At 42.9% G+C, this 21,894-nt stretch overlaps 4 protein-coding genes across 7 annotated transcripts; 2 read left to right on the top strand and 2 right to left on the bottom strand.

Annotated features, from left to right (window-relative positions):
* Positions 1-1,265: 1,265 nt before the first annotated feature.
* Positions 1,266-6,094, bottom strand: LOC135338226 (RCC1-like G exchanging factor-like protein). 3 transcript variants are annotated; one of them, XM_064534286.1, is made up of 9 exons: positions 5,936-6,094; positions 5,665-5,863; positions 5,293-5,393; positions 4,504-4,687; positions 4,096-4,166; positions 3,684-4,034; positions 3,547-3,625; positions 3,245-3,305; positions 1,266-1,489 (listed from the first exon to the last, which is right to left on the bottom strand). In XM_064534286.1, the coding sequence occupies exons 1-8, from the start codon at positions 6,065-6,067 to the stop codon at positions 3,250-3,252; spliced, it is 1,173 nt and encodes a 390-aa protein (XP_064390356.1). In that variant the 5' UTR covers positions 6,068-6,094; the 3' UTR covers positions 1,266-1,489; positions 3,245-3,249. The 3 variants fall into 3 exon arrangements, with proteins under 3 accessions (XP_064390356.1, XP_064390357.1, XP_064390358.1); XM_064534287.1 differs by having other exon boundaries at positions 3,245-3,299; XM_064534288.1 differs by lacking the exon at positions 3,245-3,305.
* Positions 6,095-6,155: 61 nt separating this feature from the next.
* On the top strand, positions 6,156-9,732 carry LOC135338220 (dual specificity mitogen-activated protein kinase kinase 5-like). Its single transcript, XM_064534280.1, has 16 exons — positions 6,156-6,378; positions 6,602-6,656; positions 6,756-6,823; positions 6,908-6,968; positions 7,110-7,194; positions 7,256-7,331; positions 7,428-7,601; positions 7,698-7,779; positions 7,836-7,897; positions 8,040-8,088; positions 8,146-8,270; positions 8,360-8,431; positions 8,483-8,539; positions 8,699-8,793; positions 8,852-8,897; positions 9,140-9,732. The coding sequence occupies exons 1-16, from the start codon at positions 6,289-6,291 to the stop codon at positions 9,578-9,580; spliced, it is 1,638 nt and encodes a 545-aa protein (XP_064390350.1). The 5' UTR covers positions 6,156-6,288; the 3' UTR covers positions 9,581-9,732.
* A 9-nt stretch (positions 9,733-9,741) lies between these two features.
* LOC135338216 (uncharacterized) lies at positions 9,742-16,330 on the bottom strand. The gene is made up of 18 exons (XM_064534274.1): positions 16,212-16,330; positions 15,915-16,047; positions 15,342-15,862; positions 15,100-15,228; positions 14,791-14,906; positions 14,388-14,541; positions 13,924-14,114; positions 13,644-13,837; positions 13,239-13,420; positions 12,564-12,715; positions 12,140-12,179; positions 11,960-12,018; positions 11,577-11,626; positions 10,810-10,899; positions 10,664-10,710; positions 10,306-10,570; positions 10,092-10,253; positions 9,742-9,935 (listed from the first exon to the last, which is right to left on the bottom strand). The coding sequence occupies exons 2-18, from the start codon at positions 16,039-16,041 to the stop codon at positions 9,793-9,795; spliced, it is 2,622 nt and encodes an 873-aa protein (XP_064390344.1). The 5' UTR covers positions 16,042-16,047; positions 16,212-16,330; the 3' UTR covers positions 9,742-9,792.
* A 15-nt stretch (positions 16,331-16,345) lies between these two features.
* Positions 16,346-21,875, top strand: LOC135338219 (uncharacterized). 2 transcript variants are annotated; one of them, XM_064534277.1, is made up of 8 exons: positions 16,346-16,557; positions 16,816-17,338; positions 17,974-18,046; positions 19,530-19,624; positions 19,854-19,942; positions 20,153-20,462; positions 20,725-21,376; positions 21,538-21,875. In XM_064534277.1, exons 2-8 carry the CDS (start codon positions 16,904-16,906, stop codon positions 21,672-21,674), a joined length of 1,791 nt encoding a protein of 596 aa, XP_064390347.1. In that variant the 5' UTR covers positions 16,346-16,557; positions 16,816-16,903; the 3' UTR covers positions 21,675-21,875. The 2 variants fall into 2 exon arrangements, with proteins under 2 accessions (XP_064390347.1, XP_064390348.1); XM_064534278.1 differs by having other exon boundaries at positions 16,793-17,338.
* Positions 21,876-21,894: the final 19 nt, after the last annotated feature.

Genomic DNA, 21,894 nt, shown 5'->3' with positions numbered 1-21,894 from the left:
ACAAATTAGCGGACAGATAATTTAATCTAGTTTGGGGGGCTATCATACTGGCTATGTGCATGTAAGGGGATGTGTGGTCTGAGTAAGAAATGCACAAAAATGCAGGTATCTATATATCCCATGCTAGAGAATTAATTTAATTGCGAGAATGCCACACACATTAGTTCCATAGGAATGTTATAATAGTAACCTTGTTTTGCAGAAAGCCTTGCAACTGTGAACACAGTTGCCCTGCATGATATGGTGGCTGCAATGACAGTACACATGGAGCTTGTTGACACCAGGAGCCCATAAATAAGAGAACTAGTACTTGAGGTTGACCAGAAACCCTGTGCACTTATAAGAGGAGACACAAACACTTTCCCAATGGCTAGTTTGGCTACCCTTAGGCCACAAATGTTGATAGGGGATTGTTTAGTAATGCTGAAAAAGCAGTAAATCATTCCCCTTTGTTATCACATGTGGTGCTTGTGTTTTCACTCACAATGTGGGCCTCAGTATAGAATGACAACACATGCAGCACTCATATGAAAAGTGGAAATAACTAGTTGCTGACTAGATTCCAAGTTTATGTTTATGCTGCACCCTTCCTATTAAATAAATTTTTGACTGTCAGCCTTCCTTACAAAAGTCACTCTCTTCCTAGCCAGACGTGCAGGCAGGAGGTACACATTAATTACTGTACTTACTAATGCTCGTTCACACCATATCAAGTTCTGTTACTAAGGCTAATTAATTATCAGCTATATATAGCTGGGCCTTGAGCGGCCTACAGTGGGAACACGGGTAGGCATGTACTATGATGTGCATTCCAACAGCGTCTGGTGTTTGGTCACCTCACATTCTAAAACAATCAGCCTGGGATTACTCCCCCTCAACCAAAGACTCCACTGGCACAGGCTACCCGGGACAATCTCAACCAGGACTCCACTGGCACAGGCGACCCGGGACCTGGGATTACTCCCCCTCAACCAAAGGACTCCACTGGCACAGGCTACCCGGGACAATCTCAACCAGGACTCCACTGGCACAGGCGACCCGGGAACTGGGACTACTCCCCCTCAACCAAAGGACTCCACTGGCACAGGCTACCTGGGACAATCAGTCCGAGATTCCCCTTCAACCCAAGGACTCCACTGGCACAGGTGACCCGGGGCAATCAGCCTGGGACTACTCCCCCTCAACCAGGACTCCACTGGCACAGGTGACCCGGGACAATCCATCACACTCCCACTCATATTATTACAAGGCTCGTACAATTCAGATCATGTAAAATAATAATTAATAGTAAACTCATGTACAATTAGCATAGACATGTGAGAGTACAAATTAACAATCGCTCTAAGTGCTAAAATTAAGTGAGATTCCAACGCTAAATTGTTTGGTATAAGTTTGTCAGTGTTTCCTTGAAGCCCGATATAGAGAGCTGACAACACTAGAGAATGGTCTCACTAACAAAGTTTGCCGTTGGTTGAAATAGAGCCGCAATCTGCAGAAAATAAACACAATGCAAATAGAAATTGAACACTTCAGGAAAACAATTTGTTCATTCAAAGTGCTAACTCGATAATGCCAGCATCAAAGATGAGCAATCAAAAGAAACCAATGCAGCTCTGACAAAGTGCAAACATCACATTATAGCACTCGCACTCTCACAGCAATTAGGTGCTCGTTTAGTATTGTGTTTCCAAGCAATAATGCAACAGCACTGAGTATGAACATTGATGATGTCAGCACGCAAAGACACAGCTGTTTGGGGCTGGGCGGGTGGGTGGGTGGGATAGACTATAGACTTGTGGGCATAGCCTGAGGGTATGTGTTACTGAATACTCTGAAGTCAAAGCATAAAATATTCAGGCTATTATGATGATGAAAGAATAAGTCCCTCCACCATTGCAATGACGTGCATAGAGTACAGAGTAAACATGCGCAACATCTGTACAATGATTATTATAATTGATGAGGCAACAATAGAGCTGTATACACACACACTGAAAGCAGTCCTCCCTTCTACATGTACACTGACAGTGTGAGCAGCTGCTACCTAACCCACAGTTGCCAAACACGGTGTCAGAGGAGACACCGCCAACCACACCTTTACACAATACAGTAGGCCACAGGAAGTCCCCCACACCTCACACACCACACACACCGTACACACCCTCACCAGACACAACAACCCCCACACCACACACACTGGCACACATCACACACACCACACACAACAACCCCCACACCACACACACCGTACACACTGGCACACATCACACACACCACACCACACACACAGGCACACATCACACACAGATACAACAACCCCCACACCACACACACACACCGTACAAACTGGCACACATCACACACACCACACCATACACAGACACACATCACACACACCACATGCAGACACAACAACCCCCACACCACACACACACACACACCAGCACACATCACACACACCACACACACTAACGCTATACCACACCAAACACATATCAATATACACACAGGCAGTAGGAGCAATAACTTTCCCATGCTGTGATCCCCACCACAGTGCCACAGAAACCTGTTAGGGTGAGGGGGAGTCATTTGACTCTATTGCACACCTAAAGGGCCTGGCTTCTTCTCAATAGAAGGCATTATGTTATCAACTATAGCAGGATGTGGCTACTGGAATAGGAGAAACATACCTATATTATAGGTAACATTATAAGTAAAACTAACAAACAAGAATAATACCAGTGAACAATAACATTCTAAGATACAGTTACACCGTGTAATTATGAACATTGGTTATATAATACAGTAGCTAAAGTAACTCATAATAGAGTAGAGAAAAACAAAAGCTGTGTGCAAGGAATGACAAAGCATAATACCAGGCTGTGTGCAAGGAATAACAAAGCATAATACCAGGAACATACTAAGAGCAATAATGATTGCAGACAAACCTTACACTGAGGCCTGCCAAATGATTATAATGGGACAATTATTGGTCTAAGCACACCATATTGTAGCACGATCAAAGAGCTACCAAATACTAAAACATTCTTGAACATTATTGGAAATTCACAACAAATTATGGCCTTTCAAACTTAGCTACAAAAACAGGCCTGATTTTGAAAAGAACACGTACTTACGGCCCAACCTTAATTACCCTGTACTTATTACGTAAGTATAGGCCAGTCGAAAATTTTCACCTCGTATATTGAACATGACCATACAGTACACACACACGTACACTTACCAATATCATGTGACATGCCGAGTTGAGGCCTGCTCTAGGTTCAGTATTGAAGTGCCTGCAACTTGGAACAAATGATTTATCATTTGGCAGCAAGACCTGTCTCGAGGCTACGTACCGGTAGCTATACAGTCATTGTTCTTATTTGTTTAGTTAGTGGGATGACCCTTTACCACACTTAGTCTACAACAAATGACACCATGCAATAATTATAATCCTGCAGACCCTTGACCCTTGAATTATTGAATACGTGCGAACAAAACATGATTGTGAATTAATTTAATTGCAACAAGTGAAAACCTTACAAGTAGTTTTGTCCATTACGGTAGCTACAATTTCAGTTGGTCCATAATTCAATCCAGTAACACTTTTATCCACCTTCACCTGCACGCATCAGATAAGAGACGGCTACAATTAATGATACATAATTTTGGGGACTTACCCTCTTATTAGGTACATAATTAGCATCGTCACACGGACTTCGACCCCAGACCAACAGCTCACGAGGCACACCCGAGTTGCCATGGAGACCAGCTACCAAATAATTCAGTCCAGCATCTAGACTTGTAATTTCTTCGTGAGTCGCCAGTTTCCTGAATCTACTCAGAGCCTCGGGCTTTATGACTGTCCCCCCTGTCCCTTCCTTCACACACAAGCTTGGATCCTCAATACTGTAGCCGGCCACATACACACTGCCACGGGATGTTAGCAGGCCAGTGAAGGCACCTCCAGCTGCTATTGAGACAACGTCCGAGTCTAGATCAGACATGTCCAATAGAATAGGGTGAGAAACCTGCAGTTGAAAAAAAAAAAAAAAATGACGCAATTAAAATTAATTAATGGCCATCACGTACCTGCTCTTGTGGTGTGACTAGACCCAGCTGTCCATACTCGTTATTGCCCCAGGCATACACCTCTCCTGACTCTATAATACAAAACAAAATAATTATACAGTACATAATTACAGGGAGGGGGGTACAGCATAACGATACCTAGCTACCGTATTACTAGAATGCTTTGCAAACATTAAACTTTGCGAGTGTTGATCACTTCGCAAAACCTAAATTAGTACTGGTAATTACACACGATCCTTGCCAGAACGCAATAGTTAGATCGCAAACGGTCAATTTTTCTGCAGATTTGACTCATTCGCAAAGATTTTTCACCAGCAAAATATTCTAGTAATACGGTAACCAAGTACAGAGGGGGCAGCAAAAATGCACTTTTCAGAGTACAGAGTACATTGTTTTTGTATTACTCACTTGTGATTGCAAAGGAACTATCTGCACACGTATGCATACTCAGCACATTGCTGACGTCCAATGAGGTTGGCTCGTACACGTTGTCATAGTGACCAACACCAGTCTGGCCGTCAGCGGACCACCCACAAGCCAACACCTCTCCAGACACTGTCAGTAATAGAGTGTGATCTAGTCCACAGGCAACCTATGAGAAGGGTTCAAAGGTTACGAGAAGGGTTCAATTATGGAAAAAAACATAATTATTGCAGGATTTAAAAGCACACTATTGGAAAAGTAATTCTGAGAGCTGTTGAATGCATTAACTTTAGACAATCAATCAGACAACACAGTACAGGCCTTTAAAGATAAAAAGAAAATTCTTTCAACAGCCATAACTTCAGTACTGTTGATCCAATGTCAAAATTTTTATGATTTTCTGAAAGCTTAGAAAGAGACCTTTCAAATGATGTGTTTAAATTCAATATTTGTTCGGGGCCCTAATTTGTCATTTTTCGGCCTTGGACCATGGGCTATAATCCATGGTATGGCCAAATTGGCAAATACTTTTATCTTTCAAATATAAACTTTGATGACACCATTTGAAAGGTATTTTTCTAAGCTTTCAGAAAATCATAAAATCGTTGAGATTGGATCCACGCAATTCAAGTTATGGCAGCTGAAAGAGTCCTCAAGACAGGCTCGTTGAGCTCTACAGTAACTATTGATCTCACACGAGAGTTATGGGCAATCAAAGTTAAAAGTTTGCTATTAAAACAGGCTTATGTAAGGCTAGTATAAGTAGTAACTCACCTGCTTGTAAAGAGATCCTGAGATTGGGTTTAACTTGAGCTCCTTCTCGCTGTTTCCATGGTGACCACATTGCCCAAATGAATTTGAACCAGCAGTGTAAACTACATTGGGAGAAAAGGAAGTCCATGGAAGCACTCTTTCTATCACAGTTCCTCCACTAAAATTGGACTAGAAACCAATCAGCTAAAATAATACAACCTTATTAAACTGCTGTGCATACCGTACCGTTTGAACCAGCATCACTCTAATTCTTCTAATTACGGCATCACTCTAATATTTCACCCCATATAGCATCATATATTTTTTTGTTTTTCGTTTGTGTGTGTGTGAACAAACATGGTACAAGCTGCGCAGCCTACCTAGTCAACATACCAGTGTGGTCATCAAGGACTGCTGCAATATGGCACCTCCCCACAGTTACTGACTCTACCCTCCTCGGCCTAGGCAGGTCTAGTCTCATCCACGCACTGGGTGGGGTTTCAAGCAGACACGAGGCATACCACACACAAGAGCTCTCCCTGTCTCCACTGTACACAACTACACCTCCTACACCGGCTGCAACATTCGGTACCTATAAATAGGATGAATTTATAGACAGAGTACTAGACTTTTGCAAACTATTTTGGTGCTAAAATCCACTTACATCTTGATTAGGCAGCTCTAGTGTCGCCCCCTCCGTCCCAGCATTCTTATAACAGAGTAGATGCAGACATCTTCGCCAGGGACAAGCTTTGTAGCTTGAGAACACATTAATTTTCTTCAACAGTGTAGCCATTGTGTAGACACGCCCCCACCTAGCTCCACGTGGGGGAGGCAGTAAAGAAAAAGTTGTTGTTTGTGAATTTGACCGTAAAAGGTGTCTCGTATCCAATTATCAGTTCTTAGAAGAAACATTAAAGAGTTATGTTTTCGTAGTTTTCATGATGAAGAAGCAGTAATAACATGTCATAAAGTCTATTTGTAGCTAGTATAAACTATTGTCAGTAGTATTTGAACATGGCTGGCGTGTTAGTAAAGATCAGGGGCGTCAACTGTGAGGGGAAGGAGTGGATGATGCCCTCTGATGTCAACTTTAGACTGGTTTTGGTAGGACACTTTTCAAGACATATATTGAACACTGTTACATGTCACACTCAGACAATACATAGCCACTGTACATGTTTATAGGTGTAGACAGTGTACAGTGGTACCAGCGTTAGTCTTAATACACACGTAGTATGAGTAAAGTCAATGAGGTTTCTTATATTAAATATAGTACCTTCCCTGTACAAGTGTTTTGTTGATGTAATGGTGTTGTATTTCCCTGCAGGATGTGATAGCACAGGTGGTTCCAGGGATCAGCCCTCTACCTACTGCATTCGAATGTGAGTACATATAATATAACTCCTGGCCGTTTGCATGTACTGTGTACTGTACTTTTTCATTATGCGAATCATAGTACGTTGACCTTTGACCCCCCTTAGACGAGGATGAGGACGGTGACAGGATTACAGTGTGTAGTGATGATGAGCTAGCGGCCATGCTGACCTTTGTGAGTGTGTGTGCGTGGGTGGTGTGTGTCTAGTGTATAGCTTGGTCTGTGCTGTGATGCATTGCCTTCTCCCGGCCCTTGCAGTGTCAATGGAGGGCGGCTCGTTATGGAGGTGCTGTGGAGCCTGTATCTCTATACCCTAAAGGTGAGTTGAACTCTGTGCCCTAAACCCTGTTTTTGTAGGGAGTCTATCCAACTTAGTCATAATAATACAGTCTCCAACTGTTGCATTTATATGGTCTAGATCACTGATTATCCATTATCTTATTTTCTGTACATTTTTCAGCGAGTCGTTGGAAGAACCATCTCCGACTGGAAGTGAACACTCGAGCACCTCTCACTACCACTTCCACGTCCAACCCAGGGAGTGGGTGAGTCCCCCCTCACTATCCACACTCCTCACACACCCTCACACCTCACACACACACACAGGGAGGGCGTTGCTCGGAGTGGCAGTTTTAGGAGAGCCAATGAACAATCACTGGTCAAGCTTATAGCCGAAAACAAGGTCAGAATAAATTGAACTCCTAGGCTAAAATCTTACTGTGTTTATACGAAGTTCATTTCACTGTACGATACATAACTCATGTCATGTGACATGTAGGTGGCATCACAAGACTTGCAATACTTGGAGATCCTTGGTCACGGCAGTGGTGGTACTGTATACCGAACCTTCCATCAATCATCAAAGATCATCATGGCTGTCAAAGTACTAGCCCTGGACGTGACTTCAGACGAACAGAAACAGATCATGGCTGAGCTGGAAATATTGCACAAGGTATGCGTGGTGTGTGTGGTGTGTGGTATGTGGGGGTAGGTTAAGTTTGTGGTAATTTTTAGTGTTGGGTTTTTTTAGTAATACACTCCCTTGCAGTGTAACTCTCGGTACATTATCGGGTTCTATGGCGCTTTCTTTCAAGAGAATAGGATATCAATATGCACCGAGTATGTGGATGGTGAGTGTGTGTGTGTGTGTGTGTGTGTGGGCGGGGTTAACTCCGCCCCTATACAGGTGGCTCCCTAGAAGGCTATGGCTCCCTACCCGAGGAAGTGCTGGGGAGGATAACAGTGTCTGTGAGTTATGTAGGAACACTATGATTGTGTGTATTGCAAGCAAGACAATTTACTGTATTTGGACAATTTACTGTATTTGTTTTGTACTTGTAGTTTACATGTATTATAGATAAGTATAATTGCACGTTTATTTTGCCTTCAGGTTGTGAAGGGGTTAAGTTATTTATGGAGTCTCAAGATTCTCCATCGAGGTAATGCATTGTATATAAGAGAATGCTTAATTATTGCCCTCCTCCCCTCCCTTGCAGATATTAAGCCCTCGAATATGCTGGTTAATAGTCACGGTCATGTTAAGCTCTGTGACTTTGGTGTCAGTGTGCAGCTCCTCAATTCACTCACAAAGACCTTCATAGGGACTAATGCTTACATGGCGGTTAGTACTGTGATGACCCTTTACCTGTTTGATTTTTTAAGTGCTGTGTAATAGGGATTTATTGTATTGACACTCTTTACCCATTACAGCCTGAGCGCATACTTGGTGGGGAGTACGGTATCCACTCTGAAGTGTGGAGTCTTGGTGTGTCTTTACTGGAGGTATGTTACTCCACCCCCTTTACCCCCCACCCACACATCTTGCCCCCCTAGATGTCCCTGGGCAGATTTCCATACCTTCCAGAAGGATCCCGACCAGCTAACCTCATGGTGGGTGTGTCTACTGCTAGCAATTTAATTCTTGGATGAGCTGCTTTTTTTAGCAGCACATTATCAATCAGGACGTATATGTTATCACACGCACACCCCACACCTCACACACACACACACACATCCCACACACTCCACACCACACACACACACACACAGCCGTTTGAGCTGCTTCAGTGCATTGTGAACGAGAAGCCTCCATCGCTGCCACCTGACCGGTTCTCTCCAGAGCTCATCAACTTCACCTCTCAATGGTAAGTCAAGTCATTCCTCATATATCTGGTATAATAATATTCCACAATCATTCCACAGCATGCAGAAACTTCCTAAAGCAAGAACAGCCATCGATGCTCTCCTAGTAAGTCTTATACTACTAGTAAAGCTGCTGAGATTGTGGGCCACTATAGTTCCACTAAAAATACATTCCAGTACACACAATCAAAAGTACAGTAATCTTAAGAGCAGGCTCAGTTGCAGCACTAGCATATATCTAATACCTTTACTATAATATTTGTTGCTTCCATGGCAAAGGCCAGCACATCACCCTCTTGCATAATCATGTATGATCAGTTGTAATGACTAATACTCTCTTAATAACAGAGACACCCGTTTGTCACCTTCTATGATGATGGAAATGAAGAAGTTATTTCTTCGTATGTACGAAGGCGTCAGGAACAGCAGAGAATTCGAAACACCTTCAAACGTTTCCCATCTGATTTATCACTTTCGTCCGCCTCTAGTGGATGGTCTGGTGCGTCTGCCCACAGTGGGTCAAAGGTCACCGCTAATCACATGACATATGGACACCCAGGACAATTGACTAACGCTCACTACGGAGACCCTAACAGTGCGTATGGTCACTCCCTCTACACTCACGGGCTAGAGGGGGGTGGTGGTGGGAGTGGCTACGATCGGCTGTACACGCATGGTGTATCAGACGAAGGGTTACATCCATTACACGCACACGGACTAGATGATGGCGGGACGAATACCACAACAACCACTACGGGCGGTGGAACATTTCACATGGACACTTCTTAGCTTGTGTCGTTCGTGTCCATGCAATTGTGTGCTTGTGTGTGTTCTTTTTTAGTGCCTTCAAATTTGATATTATATGCATTCAATTTTTTTCTTCTCTTTTATTACTCTTTTTGTCTGATTCTTTCCCAATTTTCAATTTCATTATCCAAAAAGTGACATCGTTGCGTAAATTAAGTAAAAATATGCATTTGATATAAAAGACTTGGTGTATTCTATGCTAGCTGAGTCCTAATGTTCAGCACTTGCTTGGCTTCATCTTCGGTTAGTAACGAGGAATGATCGTCTTGTAACTCCCATCGCCTAGCAACCAGACTCCCCACCTTGGAGCGACTCGTTGGAAACATGGCCAACAAATCTGTTAAAGAAATATTAAATAAAGGGGAAGGGTGGGATAATATTGGAAAGAACTGGGTACTAGCTGTTTCAACATTAGATAGGTATTTCAAAGGCTACAAAATATGTATTTTATTGTGCAATTCTTAACTCCTAACTCAAGTAGCTAATTACTTACCATTCCATTTGAGGTCCTCTGTACGTTCCATGATGGTTGCCATAGGGATACCACAGATGGTGTTGTGAGTATCGAGAGGGTTGTGACTGTGTGGGCGGTGTGGGAGGTGTAAAGAGTGTGAGGCTGTACAGGACTCACAGACAATCTTTAAAGACTTGAACACTAAAATGAAGACATGTTAAAACATTGCGACCCAGTGCCACATTAATGTCACCATTCTCGTCTTTGCTCATCACATCCACAGCCATCTCGTGCTCGGTCATTGAGGCTACACCCACTTCACCAGAAGCCACACCCATGACTGAGAAAATCTCCTCCAATCGTTGGAAGATGCCGTCTGTCCTGGGAGACTGTTGCCGTGACGACCCAGAGAGGCTCCGCGTGAGTAGCGTGGCGTAGTTGGATACAACAGAGGTCAAAGGTTCACTGAGCCAAGAGATGGCAGACTTTAGCCACTCCCCTAACATATCACCAATCACCTGTGTCCAGTAATCAGTGTGATAAAAGTTCATGAAATTGCAATGAAAAATGGCTGTTATATGTACACTGTAGGCCTATAGTGTACTGGTTACCTTGGCCACTCTTCTTCCTAGAGGTTGTTGGGGACTGCCTTTAGAGTCTGTAACGGTGGAGAAAAAACATTACACACACACAAGTACACTTAACCTGCAGAACACTTGTACATTACCACTTGTCTTATACAACACAACATACGTGCCTGCCAGTGATCTAATAAAGTGCAGCAAAGGTGAGGGTAGAAGAGAGACCTCCTCCACCAGCTCCATCAGCACACCCTCCAGCACCCCCACTGCACAAAGAACCCCCACATAGATAACATACCCCCCACACAGAACAGATCCTGACCCCCCCCCAAGCAGTGTCTAGCCAGCAGTCAGTACGAGGCTACCCTCCAGCACCCCCCACACAGATAACATACCCCCACACAGAACAGATCCTGACCCCCCCCCCCGAGCAGTGTCTAGCCAGCAGTCAGTACGAGGCTACCCTCCAGCACCCCCCACACAGATAACATACCCTCAACATAGATAACAGACCCCCCCCCCCTGAGCAGTGTGTGTCTGTCTAGCCAGCTGTCAGTGCGACGCTACCTTCCAGATACTCCCCCCTGGGTAGCTCATGTTAAGTACAAGATCTATCATTGTTCATTCAACCCTACTAGCCAAATCAACTGCTATTGGGAGAGCGATTGAGAGTGGGGGTAGTGTGTAGGCAAGGACATTAGGCCAGCAAGATACAGATAAGGACGAGCTCCCATTAACAGATAATTAGTTCATTATGCACTTCAAAGAGGGGTACAAAGCGATGGCCAAATGAACAGCGCCTTATATGAAACCGAAAGACAGACTAAAAGAGCCTCACCCAAAGAGTCAGATAGTGCAGGGGAATATAATCCCACTATTTCTATTATAGTGCAATTCTATTTTAAAAAATTTATTAGTGACTACAAATGAGGAGATAACCCACCTTTGCTAATGGATTCGTAATGTAGTCTGGTTGCCCCCGGTAACACAGATCTGTGGCGTGTATGTACGATGTGCATGTAATTATAATTACGTAGCTAAGCTACAAATAACAAGATTCTGTTTTAAGATATTGAATGTAGCAATCTAGTTGTCATTACAAAACGATTAATGCATTATCTACAGTGTCTTACACCTACAAACATCGTGTTGCAACTACTAAATCTTGTTCGTTTCACACCATAAAGTAAATATTTTCTTTATATCCCTACCCGTTTGTATCGCTACTACAAGCTCTAATGATAATACGCTAGTTATTGAAAATGGACACACCTGATTTCTGAACATGAAAATGTAGGACGTGATAAAGTTACAAGAGCAACTTACTTTTGTAGACCATCAACAACGAGTCTTGTAATAGCTTGTAGAAACACATTCTGTTCACCCTAATGCAGACATGTACAACAACATCATGTGAGGGGGCGGACACATAATTTATTGCTCAAAATCGAAACTAAAGTGTCTACAATTCTAATTAAATAAGAACGCGTTGCCGTGAAGCCGTACCATTGCCGTGATGTCAGTGCCTTGGTCAGATTTCTCACCGCTGTGGGGTGCATAAAATATGGTATTAATTTCACAGTAATTAGGTCAATACGATGTCAGATTAACTGCTATTAAGACAAATAAAGCTAGCATAACAAGCAGCTAGGATGGTGGGTTGTGTTAACCTGTGTTGTTGTTATTGTTCGTGAGCAGGCAAATTCCTAATAATATCTCGACAATTATAATAGTTGATTGGTGGATACTTCAAGCCAAGGATAAAGTGATTGTGTACCACAAAAACACACACACACACACTAAACACACACACACACACACACACACACACACACACACACACAAAAAACACACACACACACACACACACACACACACACACACACACACACACACACACACACACTTATCACACTATACACACACTCACGATGGCTGAGTGGAGACTGTGTCGTATGTGTGACTGAGTGTGTGTGGGGAGTGGTAGCAGTGAGCGAGAACTGTCACCAAGTGAGGCATCACAGTCTCCACCCCTCCACACCCGCCCACTCTCAATGACAAATCCGAGTCTTGACATAATGCCTACACACACAGAAATATTTAATTATACAATATACACGCATATATACGTATATAATTCATTGAAAAGATTCATTCTCACAGCATAATAATTATAAATCATGAATGGTTATTGTCAAAGTGATTGTGCAGCCAAAGTGTTCTCAGGGAAGGCTACCACAACAATGAACACGTATGAGACGCTGAGGCCATATCGAAACATGCACATGTAATTCAACACATGTAATCGGCTCTTTCATGTCTTTCCAAGTTTGACAAATTGGGCCCTCGTATCAGCTACCATTGCCAATAAAACCTTTGTGACATTCTTAGCCTAAATGCTAATTTACCCAGGTCCAACCCTAACTCTCCCACCTACACACACGAGGAGCCTGGAAACTAGAAATGTGTTTTTAACTAACCACAGAAAACGACTGTGGGAACAAGCAAATGCTTATCAATTATAATTTGACAAGCATAACATGTACTGGTGTGTTATTAGGTGTGTAGAGCACGGGACATATTATACATTACCCCTGGGGCGTACCTGGAGGAGATTTGGCCACCTGGCCCTGTCACACTGCGGGTAGGAGTGGATCAAAACTTTGGACTCCTTTGAAGTGGCTCCATCAGAGCTCACTTTTGATTGGCTGCTGCCGCCTTTACCATATATGGAAGTACATGACGGGAAGCCGCTGATTCTCAGGAATGAACGCCAATCTCCTGAAACTGTTACACCCAAAACCATTATAATGATTATATACAAAACAGGCATTTTATGATTCCTCATGATCTAATTGTTTTTTGCCAACTGGGTTATGAACTTGGGTATATCACAGATACGATCTAAACACACTATTAGATAATAAACCTTTCCATCATTATGGCAACTCGGCCATGAAATATAAAAAAAAAAAATTATAGCTAGCCTACTAAATGACGTGGGGCTCACCAGATTGGCTTGTACGATGATGCTGCTCCGACAATAGAGAGCCTGGGTTGAGATGCTCGCTGAGTGTGTGCAGGGGGGAGAGAGTGAGGCCTAGCGTGACGACGAGGGAATCACATGACTTCTGTACGGCCGGTGAAGGGGTGTGGTCAGCCAGGAGTTGAGACGTGGTTAGCAATATACTCAAAATGTCAGCCCTGGGAACAATAGAAGTAATGGAGGTAGGCTATAGCTATCCAGGAAAAAATGTCAAAAGTTTGCTGTATATACAGTAGTGCTTTACCTGGCTTGTTTTACTCTTTTGTGTGATGGAGATACAAGGCTGTATCTGCCGGCCAGGAACGAGAGGGTGTGGCCCAATATCTCCATGACGATACAGTCGGATAGTGTCGGGTGCAAGTGGGTCCAAAGGTCGTGTTGTAGATTTAGCAGCTGATAGTGCCACATTTGTATTGAGAATGAGCACCTCTCGTTCTGCAAGTGTGCGTGGGAGGAGGGTGGGTAGTGATAGTAGTGTGTGCGTGGGAGGGGGTGGGTAGTGATAGTAGTGTGTGCGTGGGAGGGGTGGGTAGTGACAGTAGTGTGTGCGTGGGAGGGGTGGGTAGTGACAGTAGTGTGTGCGTGGGAGGGTACTGGGGGGTAGTCCAACTAATTATCTAATACTCTTGCGCACACATTAAAGACACAATTTAAAGGACAATTCTGCTATTGTGGTTCTTAGCTCGAGTGTGTTTTGTGTGTGCGTACATCATAGAACGGTTGGCTACTGCTCCAATCGTTGCTGTCCTTGTCCTGGAGTAGGCATGTCTCACACAACTGTGTATGATAGCACACCACCCTCTCCGTCAGGTTACTATGGCAATCAGACATATGGACGAACAGCTGCTCAGTATAGGGGTGCCTGAATAAGAGGAAAACCTATTGAGACTGAAAATATATAACACATGGTTTATTCATGACAAAGCCATCTACAACAAAGACAAAGAGATTTATGCTGTGACTGGATCAAGGTAGTCCTTTGTTTCAACTCGCATAACCAATAGGCCCCATTATCTCCAGACAAATGAACTCCTTATTATATACAGAAGTCCTTGAATGGACTGTGGGTTTGTCACTTCCATAGCTATAATAAATATAGTGACTTACATACCCCTCAAAATCGAGCACAGAGCACAGCTGTCGATACTCAGTGTTCAGATGTACGAGAGAGCTGAACACAAGGTAGAGGGAGGAGAGGGGAAGATGTCCAGGGAACAACTTCACCAGCTGAGGGAAATATGGTTGGGAGGCTTATAACAGCATGCTCTATTGATGGAAAGGAAAATGCAATGATACAATACTGTACAGTAAAGGCTAATTAAGGCAACGACATTGCAGAGCTTACGGTTATTTGCCTATAGTACTGAATGGTCTGGTACACTGATGTAGTGATGATGGGATAGAGAACAGGATAGCTTACGTGAATGAGATGCTCCAGACAGTGATTGTAGAGTCGTAGTGCGGTCTCAATGACTGTGTCCCCAGGAGAGTGGGTTGTTTTGGTAACAGTTGCCATTAGAAACATACTCCCAGTCAGTACATCCACACTCTGTAGGGACACAACTATAAACAAAGAAACACAAGAAAAGAATGGGTAGAGAGTGAGATAGTGGGGAAGAATGGGGAAGAAAGAGGGGGATAGAGTAAAAACCTAACCCACACCTTCAGTACTCCTCTACTAGAAGTTAGACAGCTGCTGCTTTTGAGCTCCTCTTGAACACAATTGTTGTATGCCTCATAGACAACCTTAGGTCCTCTAGCAACCACTTGTTTCATTAGCTTCTCGTACTCGCCATCATTCTGAGGCATGACCAAACAGCTGCCACAATCTGCAAGAGTATATATTGCAGCCATTGCTCTTATAAGGTCCTCCAGAGTTGTGCAGCTATTAGTAGAGGCCGAAAGTGTTTGGGTCATGTGCTTGTAGAGTGTCCCCTGTAGCTGGTAGGTGGGGTTAGTCCCGAAGAGAGGGAGGTAGCATTGTGATAAAGACGAAAGGAGGTTCTTGCACGTCCTGGTGTGGAGTGTGTGAAGTGTGGAGGGTGTGAGGTGCTTGACAGTCGCCCAGAATGGGTGTGTGGGCGGGGAGGGGGAGGGGCTGCCCTCTAGTGAAGAAGTTGAGCATATTTCAGTTGTCTTTTTCTCAATCAGCGTTCTGAGCAACTCAAACGTCCAATCAGATCCTGTAAATAAGGATACATGAATGTACATAAAATTAAATGAAATTTGAATCACCTCTCTCCTTGATCAGACATTCCGTAGCAATGGTTGCCACGGACACGGTTTCGTTGATTTTGGTTTGATCGTCTTGAGCACAGGCAGTGAAGAGATTGTGCACTGCTCGAGTAAAGCACTCGTCCATGACAAGCTGCACAGTACGTACAAGCATACATAGTACAAGGCAAACGTTTAAAGGAACGCCCCACCCCCAAGATACAATAGACGTAACTAGTGAAACAGTACTGTATATTCTCTAGCATACAATCCATGTATGCTACCACCCCCCCCCCTACCCCCCGCATAGCCACTTACCTAGCATGGATAGACTTGTCTAGAGACGCACCTCATTTAAAAACTATAAATCCATCCCATTGCTGTTGCATAATGCAATGTGCGGTTCCTGAGGTCGATAATTTTATAAAAGCAAATTGCCTAAAATATTGTACCTATATGTAAATATCACTTGAAACATATGCTGCAGGAATGCTAAGCTGCTTTGTTTGGTTGCTAATTAATTAACAGTTGTTCAGTGTGAATAAAACATCCCACATTCAGAGTCCTAGCAGTATCTCTGTTCATCTGTACAATTACAATTACAAGCTCCCAACAAGTCCGTAGCTTAGCTAGCTACGAGCTGAGTTCTTCAAGTCAAGTCAAGGTGAGGGCCATTGTGTGTGTGTGTGTGTGTGGTAGATAACCCAGTAGCTAAGCTAGCTACTAGCTTGCTAGGCTTATCTAATGCTACCAGTTGTGCTGTGCTATATAGTTTGCAACCAAATGCTAGATATCTAGCTAGCAGTGTGAATGACATTATGCATGTAGTGTAGCAAGCATTTGCAATGAACTAGCTAGCTGATTGTATAGTACACTGTTGTCAGCACAATCTCATGCAGGCTGCTTCTGTTTATATACACAGCATCTGAGAATCTGCAAAAAACAAACGAAACGAATCTAACTGCATCGTACTGGAAGGAAACAACTTATTCCCTTGTTCAAGCACTGCAATGCAAGCTGTCCATTATTCTGCAGCCACAGTGACACCTCCGATGACCACTCTCTCACCGCTAACCTCACACCATTTTAATCGAACGCAACCAGATTTTGAAATACCCATCATCTCCCCTGCAACCTCAGACTTAGGGGAAGACAACACTTACACAACCCAGTACTACACAACCTTGCATCCCCCATCAGAAATGTTGCATGCAGACAGTCCTCGTGGAGAGCATGAAGATGCCAGCTCACAGAGCAATAGTTCGAGTTCAGACTCTGATAGCTCTGGAGGGGATGGAGAGAGAGAGAGAGAGGCGGGAGAGTGCATGGCGGCCTCGCTGAGCGTGGGAGAGCCTATAGGAGTAGCCATTATCAGTGATAGCATTATCAGTGATAGTGGTGAAGGAGCCGTCAAAAATTGGACATATGAAGATCAATTTAAACAGGTGAGGAAAAGTAGAATTTATTTTTGTGCAGACATTAGCCACTTTATAATGCCAGATGCTCTTCTTAATTTATGCATAATATTATGATCTCGTTTCCATTCGATTCGATTCCCAGAAAAACAAGGGACGGTATCTGTTACAGGGTGGAAGTGTAATGTCTACCGCTGTGTATACCAGTATGTATACCAGTATGTATACCTGGTAACCATGTGGGCTATAATTATGCAGAAAACTGCATGTCTTCTAGCCTCCCTGCCTTCCATAGCCATGTGTTCTCAAACCACAATATTTTTGTCACCTCCCATTAGCATATCATACAAGATGGCATCCCATCATTTTAATTCTTGTGTGGCACAAACCACATGGTATGAATTGTCATAATTAATTGCCACACATGGAACGCTGGAAGCTTTGATTTAGCTAGCAGATTAAAAGCCTCATGAATTTTGTTATATAACCTCACTTTGGTTAAGTGAATAAATTTTTCTGTTGTCAGTGTGTGTTGTAATTTTATGTTTTTAATGTCATGAAATTCAAGGGAGCAATAGTTGTATGTATCTAATGTTACGGGTAATGAATGTAATTACTGTAACATATCAGTTGTCTAATTGTTCTTGCTTTGATCACCCCAACAGCTGTACAATTTGACCCCAGAAAAAGAGAGGAGAGAATTCCTCGATAAGCTCTTCTCCTACATGCAGAACAAAGGTAACTGGACACACACCTTCGCACCTAATTATGATAACTATATAGAGCTACTTATCCCTCGGGTTTCAAACCCATTAACGATTTTGCTTTGAGTTGTGAAATGTGAGATGCCTTTGTGTTATGTAATGTTAGGTAATGCTAGGAGATCAGAGTGGTATTATGTAATCTGTCCTGGTACCCTGGTATGTGAGTAGTGGTATGTTTGTGGTCGTGTCCGAGGAAGATAATGGTATCCAAGAGTCTCAGAGTCTCGGCTCTCAGTTACGTGACATTGTGTAAAACCAATGTAAGCATTGTCCGCTCAAATAAAAAAATTAATTACATTGGCTAATAAAAGGCAGCCATGTAACTGGGTATGTGGTTTCTGGTTTTGTCCAGTGGCCCTCTAACAGTAACCACGCACACACTTCATGATCCCTAACTGTGTATCTCCAGTGCATACCTGGGTCCTTGCTCCCATAGAGCTAGCCCCACTATTCCCTGCACTTATCCCCACAAATGTTCAATCAGTTGGTTAGTTAGCTAATTATCCTACCTGTCCCCAAGACAACTGTGGTATAGTGGTTTGATAATCTTATTATCTGGCTAGTTATGATAATGTGTAATTTAATATAGCAAGTAGCCATGCTTTTTTTTTTCACAATCAGATCTACCTATAGTGTTGTAGATTATTTTGATTTAATCTAGGTAATTGTGGCTATAGCTGATGTGTTAGCCAGTGTTTTGTCTTTCAATTATAATTATAATTATATCCCAAAAACATCAACAATAGTGTCTTTATTTTATTATAATAAATAAAACAACTTTTATGGTTTTAGGCTTATGGCTAATTTGTGTGTTTATTAGATCCGCCATACAGCATTGTACTGGCCTCCATCTGCCTGGCCGCCTGCATATCCTTTGCTTCCCTGTACTATTAGTATCACAATTAATTAGTGGCCAATTAGTAGCAGTAGTGGAGATAGTGGAGAGAAAATTAATTGGTTACCTAATTTTGTTGACTTTGGTGGGCATGTAACTCTACAGTACTCAGTAGCTTTATGGGATGCTTTTTGGTGAGGAAAAATGTGCTTGTTAAAAACGTACAACTTTTGCTTTTCTCACTACTTTTGTTTTTCTCACTACCGGTGGTTTTAACTATTTCATTCTTGATTATTAGTTAGGCCCACAAGACAACAGACGCTAGTGTCTCCACTATGTGTGTATGTGTGTGTGTGTATATGGATGATCTCGCTACATGTACCTCATGTGCCCATGCTGTATTATGTACCAACAGAGGTGACCTCTTTATCATCGGATGATCACCTGTTATTCAATTGTGGCAACAATCCTTCCCCTTATAAATTAATAAAATTATGGTATCAGTTGATCAGGAGTCTTTTGGCGCAGCTATGTACATGTAGTATGCATACTAAGCTTCCTATTTATAGTATATACGATTACCCCCATCCCCCCCCCCCCCCCCTTCAACACACACGCACAGGAACCCCTATCACACGTATACCAATAATGGCCAAGCAACCCCTGGACTTGTACAAGCTCTTCAAGCTAGTGGTGGACAGAGGAGGATTGGTGGAGGTAGCTGAGAGTGATTATACTGTAGACAAAATACCTTGAGTGTGTTGCTTTAGTGATTGAGACAACAATGGGTAATTTGAGTGAAATATAAGTCTATACAAAAATGCCTACATATTGCTATTTCGTAGCCAGTGTGTTGTGTCCCTGGGAACTGATATGACTGCACTCAGTGACATTAAGACAGAATTGAATGATTTGCACGAAGACTTTCTCTCTCTTTTGAATGCAGGTGATCAAGAAGAAAGCATGGAGGAATGTTGCTAAGGAACTCAACCTGCCAGCCTCCATCACTAGCGCTGCGTTTACCATGAGATCACAGTAAGAAAATGCATGTGGACTGCATGTGGACTGCATGTAGACTGCATGTAGCATTCATGTGTACTTGTCAATGAGTGTAAAAATTCCATGGCATGCATTAAAGTAAGCAGTTTACTGAAGTAGAATATAAATGTGTGCATTAAATCTCTGCAAATTAGTTGTGCAATAATTTCTCTCAAGATAATTACCGGTGCATGTCTGCTCCTGCAGGTATGTCAAATACCTCTACCCGTACGAGTGTGAGGTGGCAGAACTCTCCAGCCCTCAAGAGCTGCAGCTGGCTATAGAGAGCAACAAGAGAGATCGCAGACACTCGGACACAGTAGACTTCCTCTCTCCTCAGATTGGAAGATCTGATCTGGAGCAAGTCATGAGTCCAGTTGGCCCTCGTAGCAATGCAGGGGGTAACTCCCAGGGGGGTCTCCAGCTGATTACCTCCCCCACAGTAGCCATGCCCCATGGAGCTATGCCACCTTTTTCTGGAGGGTTCATTGTCACTGGAGGCAATGGAGGACATCAGGTGAGCACTGCATGTTTACCATGCATGCAGTATAATTATATACATATGTAGTTATTCTCTGTTAAAAGTTACAAACTGTCGGCCCCTACATCTCCTATATCTCCTATAGCATCTTGTACAGTACTATAGCTAATGCATACTGTATAATATAATTTTATGCTTTAGGATTGCTAATTCTTTGTGCAAGTAATTTACTGATCATGCAGCTTCAGCTCATGCAGATCTTACTACCAATATTAAACTGTACTTATTTCGCATGCAGGTTGTACAGATGGCTCACCACATTCCGGGTATTCCAATAATGGTCCCTGGCAGCTCAACAGCTACTGGGCATGCACAGTCCGGAGTTGTGTGGGCGACAGGGAGAGCACATACAACAATGGAGGAGCGGCAGCAAGACGAAGACAGAGGAAGCGACCTGTTAACTCCACCAGCTGCTAAGAAGATTGCTTTAGACATGAACTCTGGAGGAGTGGTTACCCTATCAAACAGATTGCCCCACGGGATGGGGAACTTTATCGTTACCCCTGGAGGCTCCATTGTTCAACACCCCTCTTCCCCTCAGCTCATACAAATGGCCGGCCACCATCATATACCAATAGTTATACCGTCGCCTGTCTCAGCAAGAACCAACGGTAAAGACGCATTCTCACACAAACAGCGCAGTCCTCTAAACATTGAAACACACAGTGAGTTATTGACGCCGCCTCATCATACGAATTATCAGCAGCCGTCGATAGTACGAGTGACTCAAAGCCAGTCAGTGTATCCACCTCATATGATTGCCCCCCACAAAGTAAGATCCCCCTCTGAGTCCGAGATAAGAGGTCAAAGGTCATCAGAGACAAGCGAAGAGAAATCTCCGAGTAGAACAACAACAAACATGCCGTTTGCTAACATATCAATACAGTCAGGTACGTTGTAGATTAAATTGAGTTAAAGTAATTAGTGTAATTAAAGTAATTAATTTAATGTAATTAATTTAATTAAAGTAATTAATTAGCCTTTTTAACATGAAAGCCTGCATGTAATTGATTATGATGATGGGAATAATTTATGTGAGTACATTCTACAGCTGGTGGGAAATCAGAGAGTGGTGAGGCAAGAGATGACTCGTTGCTGGTTACCATGGAGATCAACAACGTGGTGTTTCAAGGCGTACTCTTTGCCAAACCCCAACAGAAGCAGCTAGGGTCACCAAACTCTAAGTAGTGTTTAATAATTATGCTCTTAATCTATAGCACTTGTTTTCTACTGTCATCACACTCATGCGTAGCCATAATTGTTCAGTATTTTCTACAAGTACGTAACTCTTTCAAGCAATGGACACTGTATATTTATTTCACCACAAAATCATTTCTCAATTCGAAAAGAAAAAAATTGAAAAGTGTGTACGCATAGTGACCTAACCCAGCCAATTAATTATATTTGG

The sequence above is a fragment of the Halichondria panicea genome, chromosome 7 (assembly GCF_963675165.1).
Source record: "Halichondria panicea chromosome 7, odHalPani1.1, whole genome shotgun sequence".
NCBI classification, from domain to species: domain Eukaryota; kingdom Metazoa; phylum Porifera; class Demospongiae; order Suberitida; family Halichondriidae; genus Halichondria; species Halichondria panicea.
This window is presented reverse-complemented; position numbering and strand designations above follow the sequence as displayed.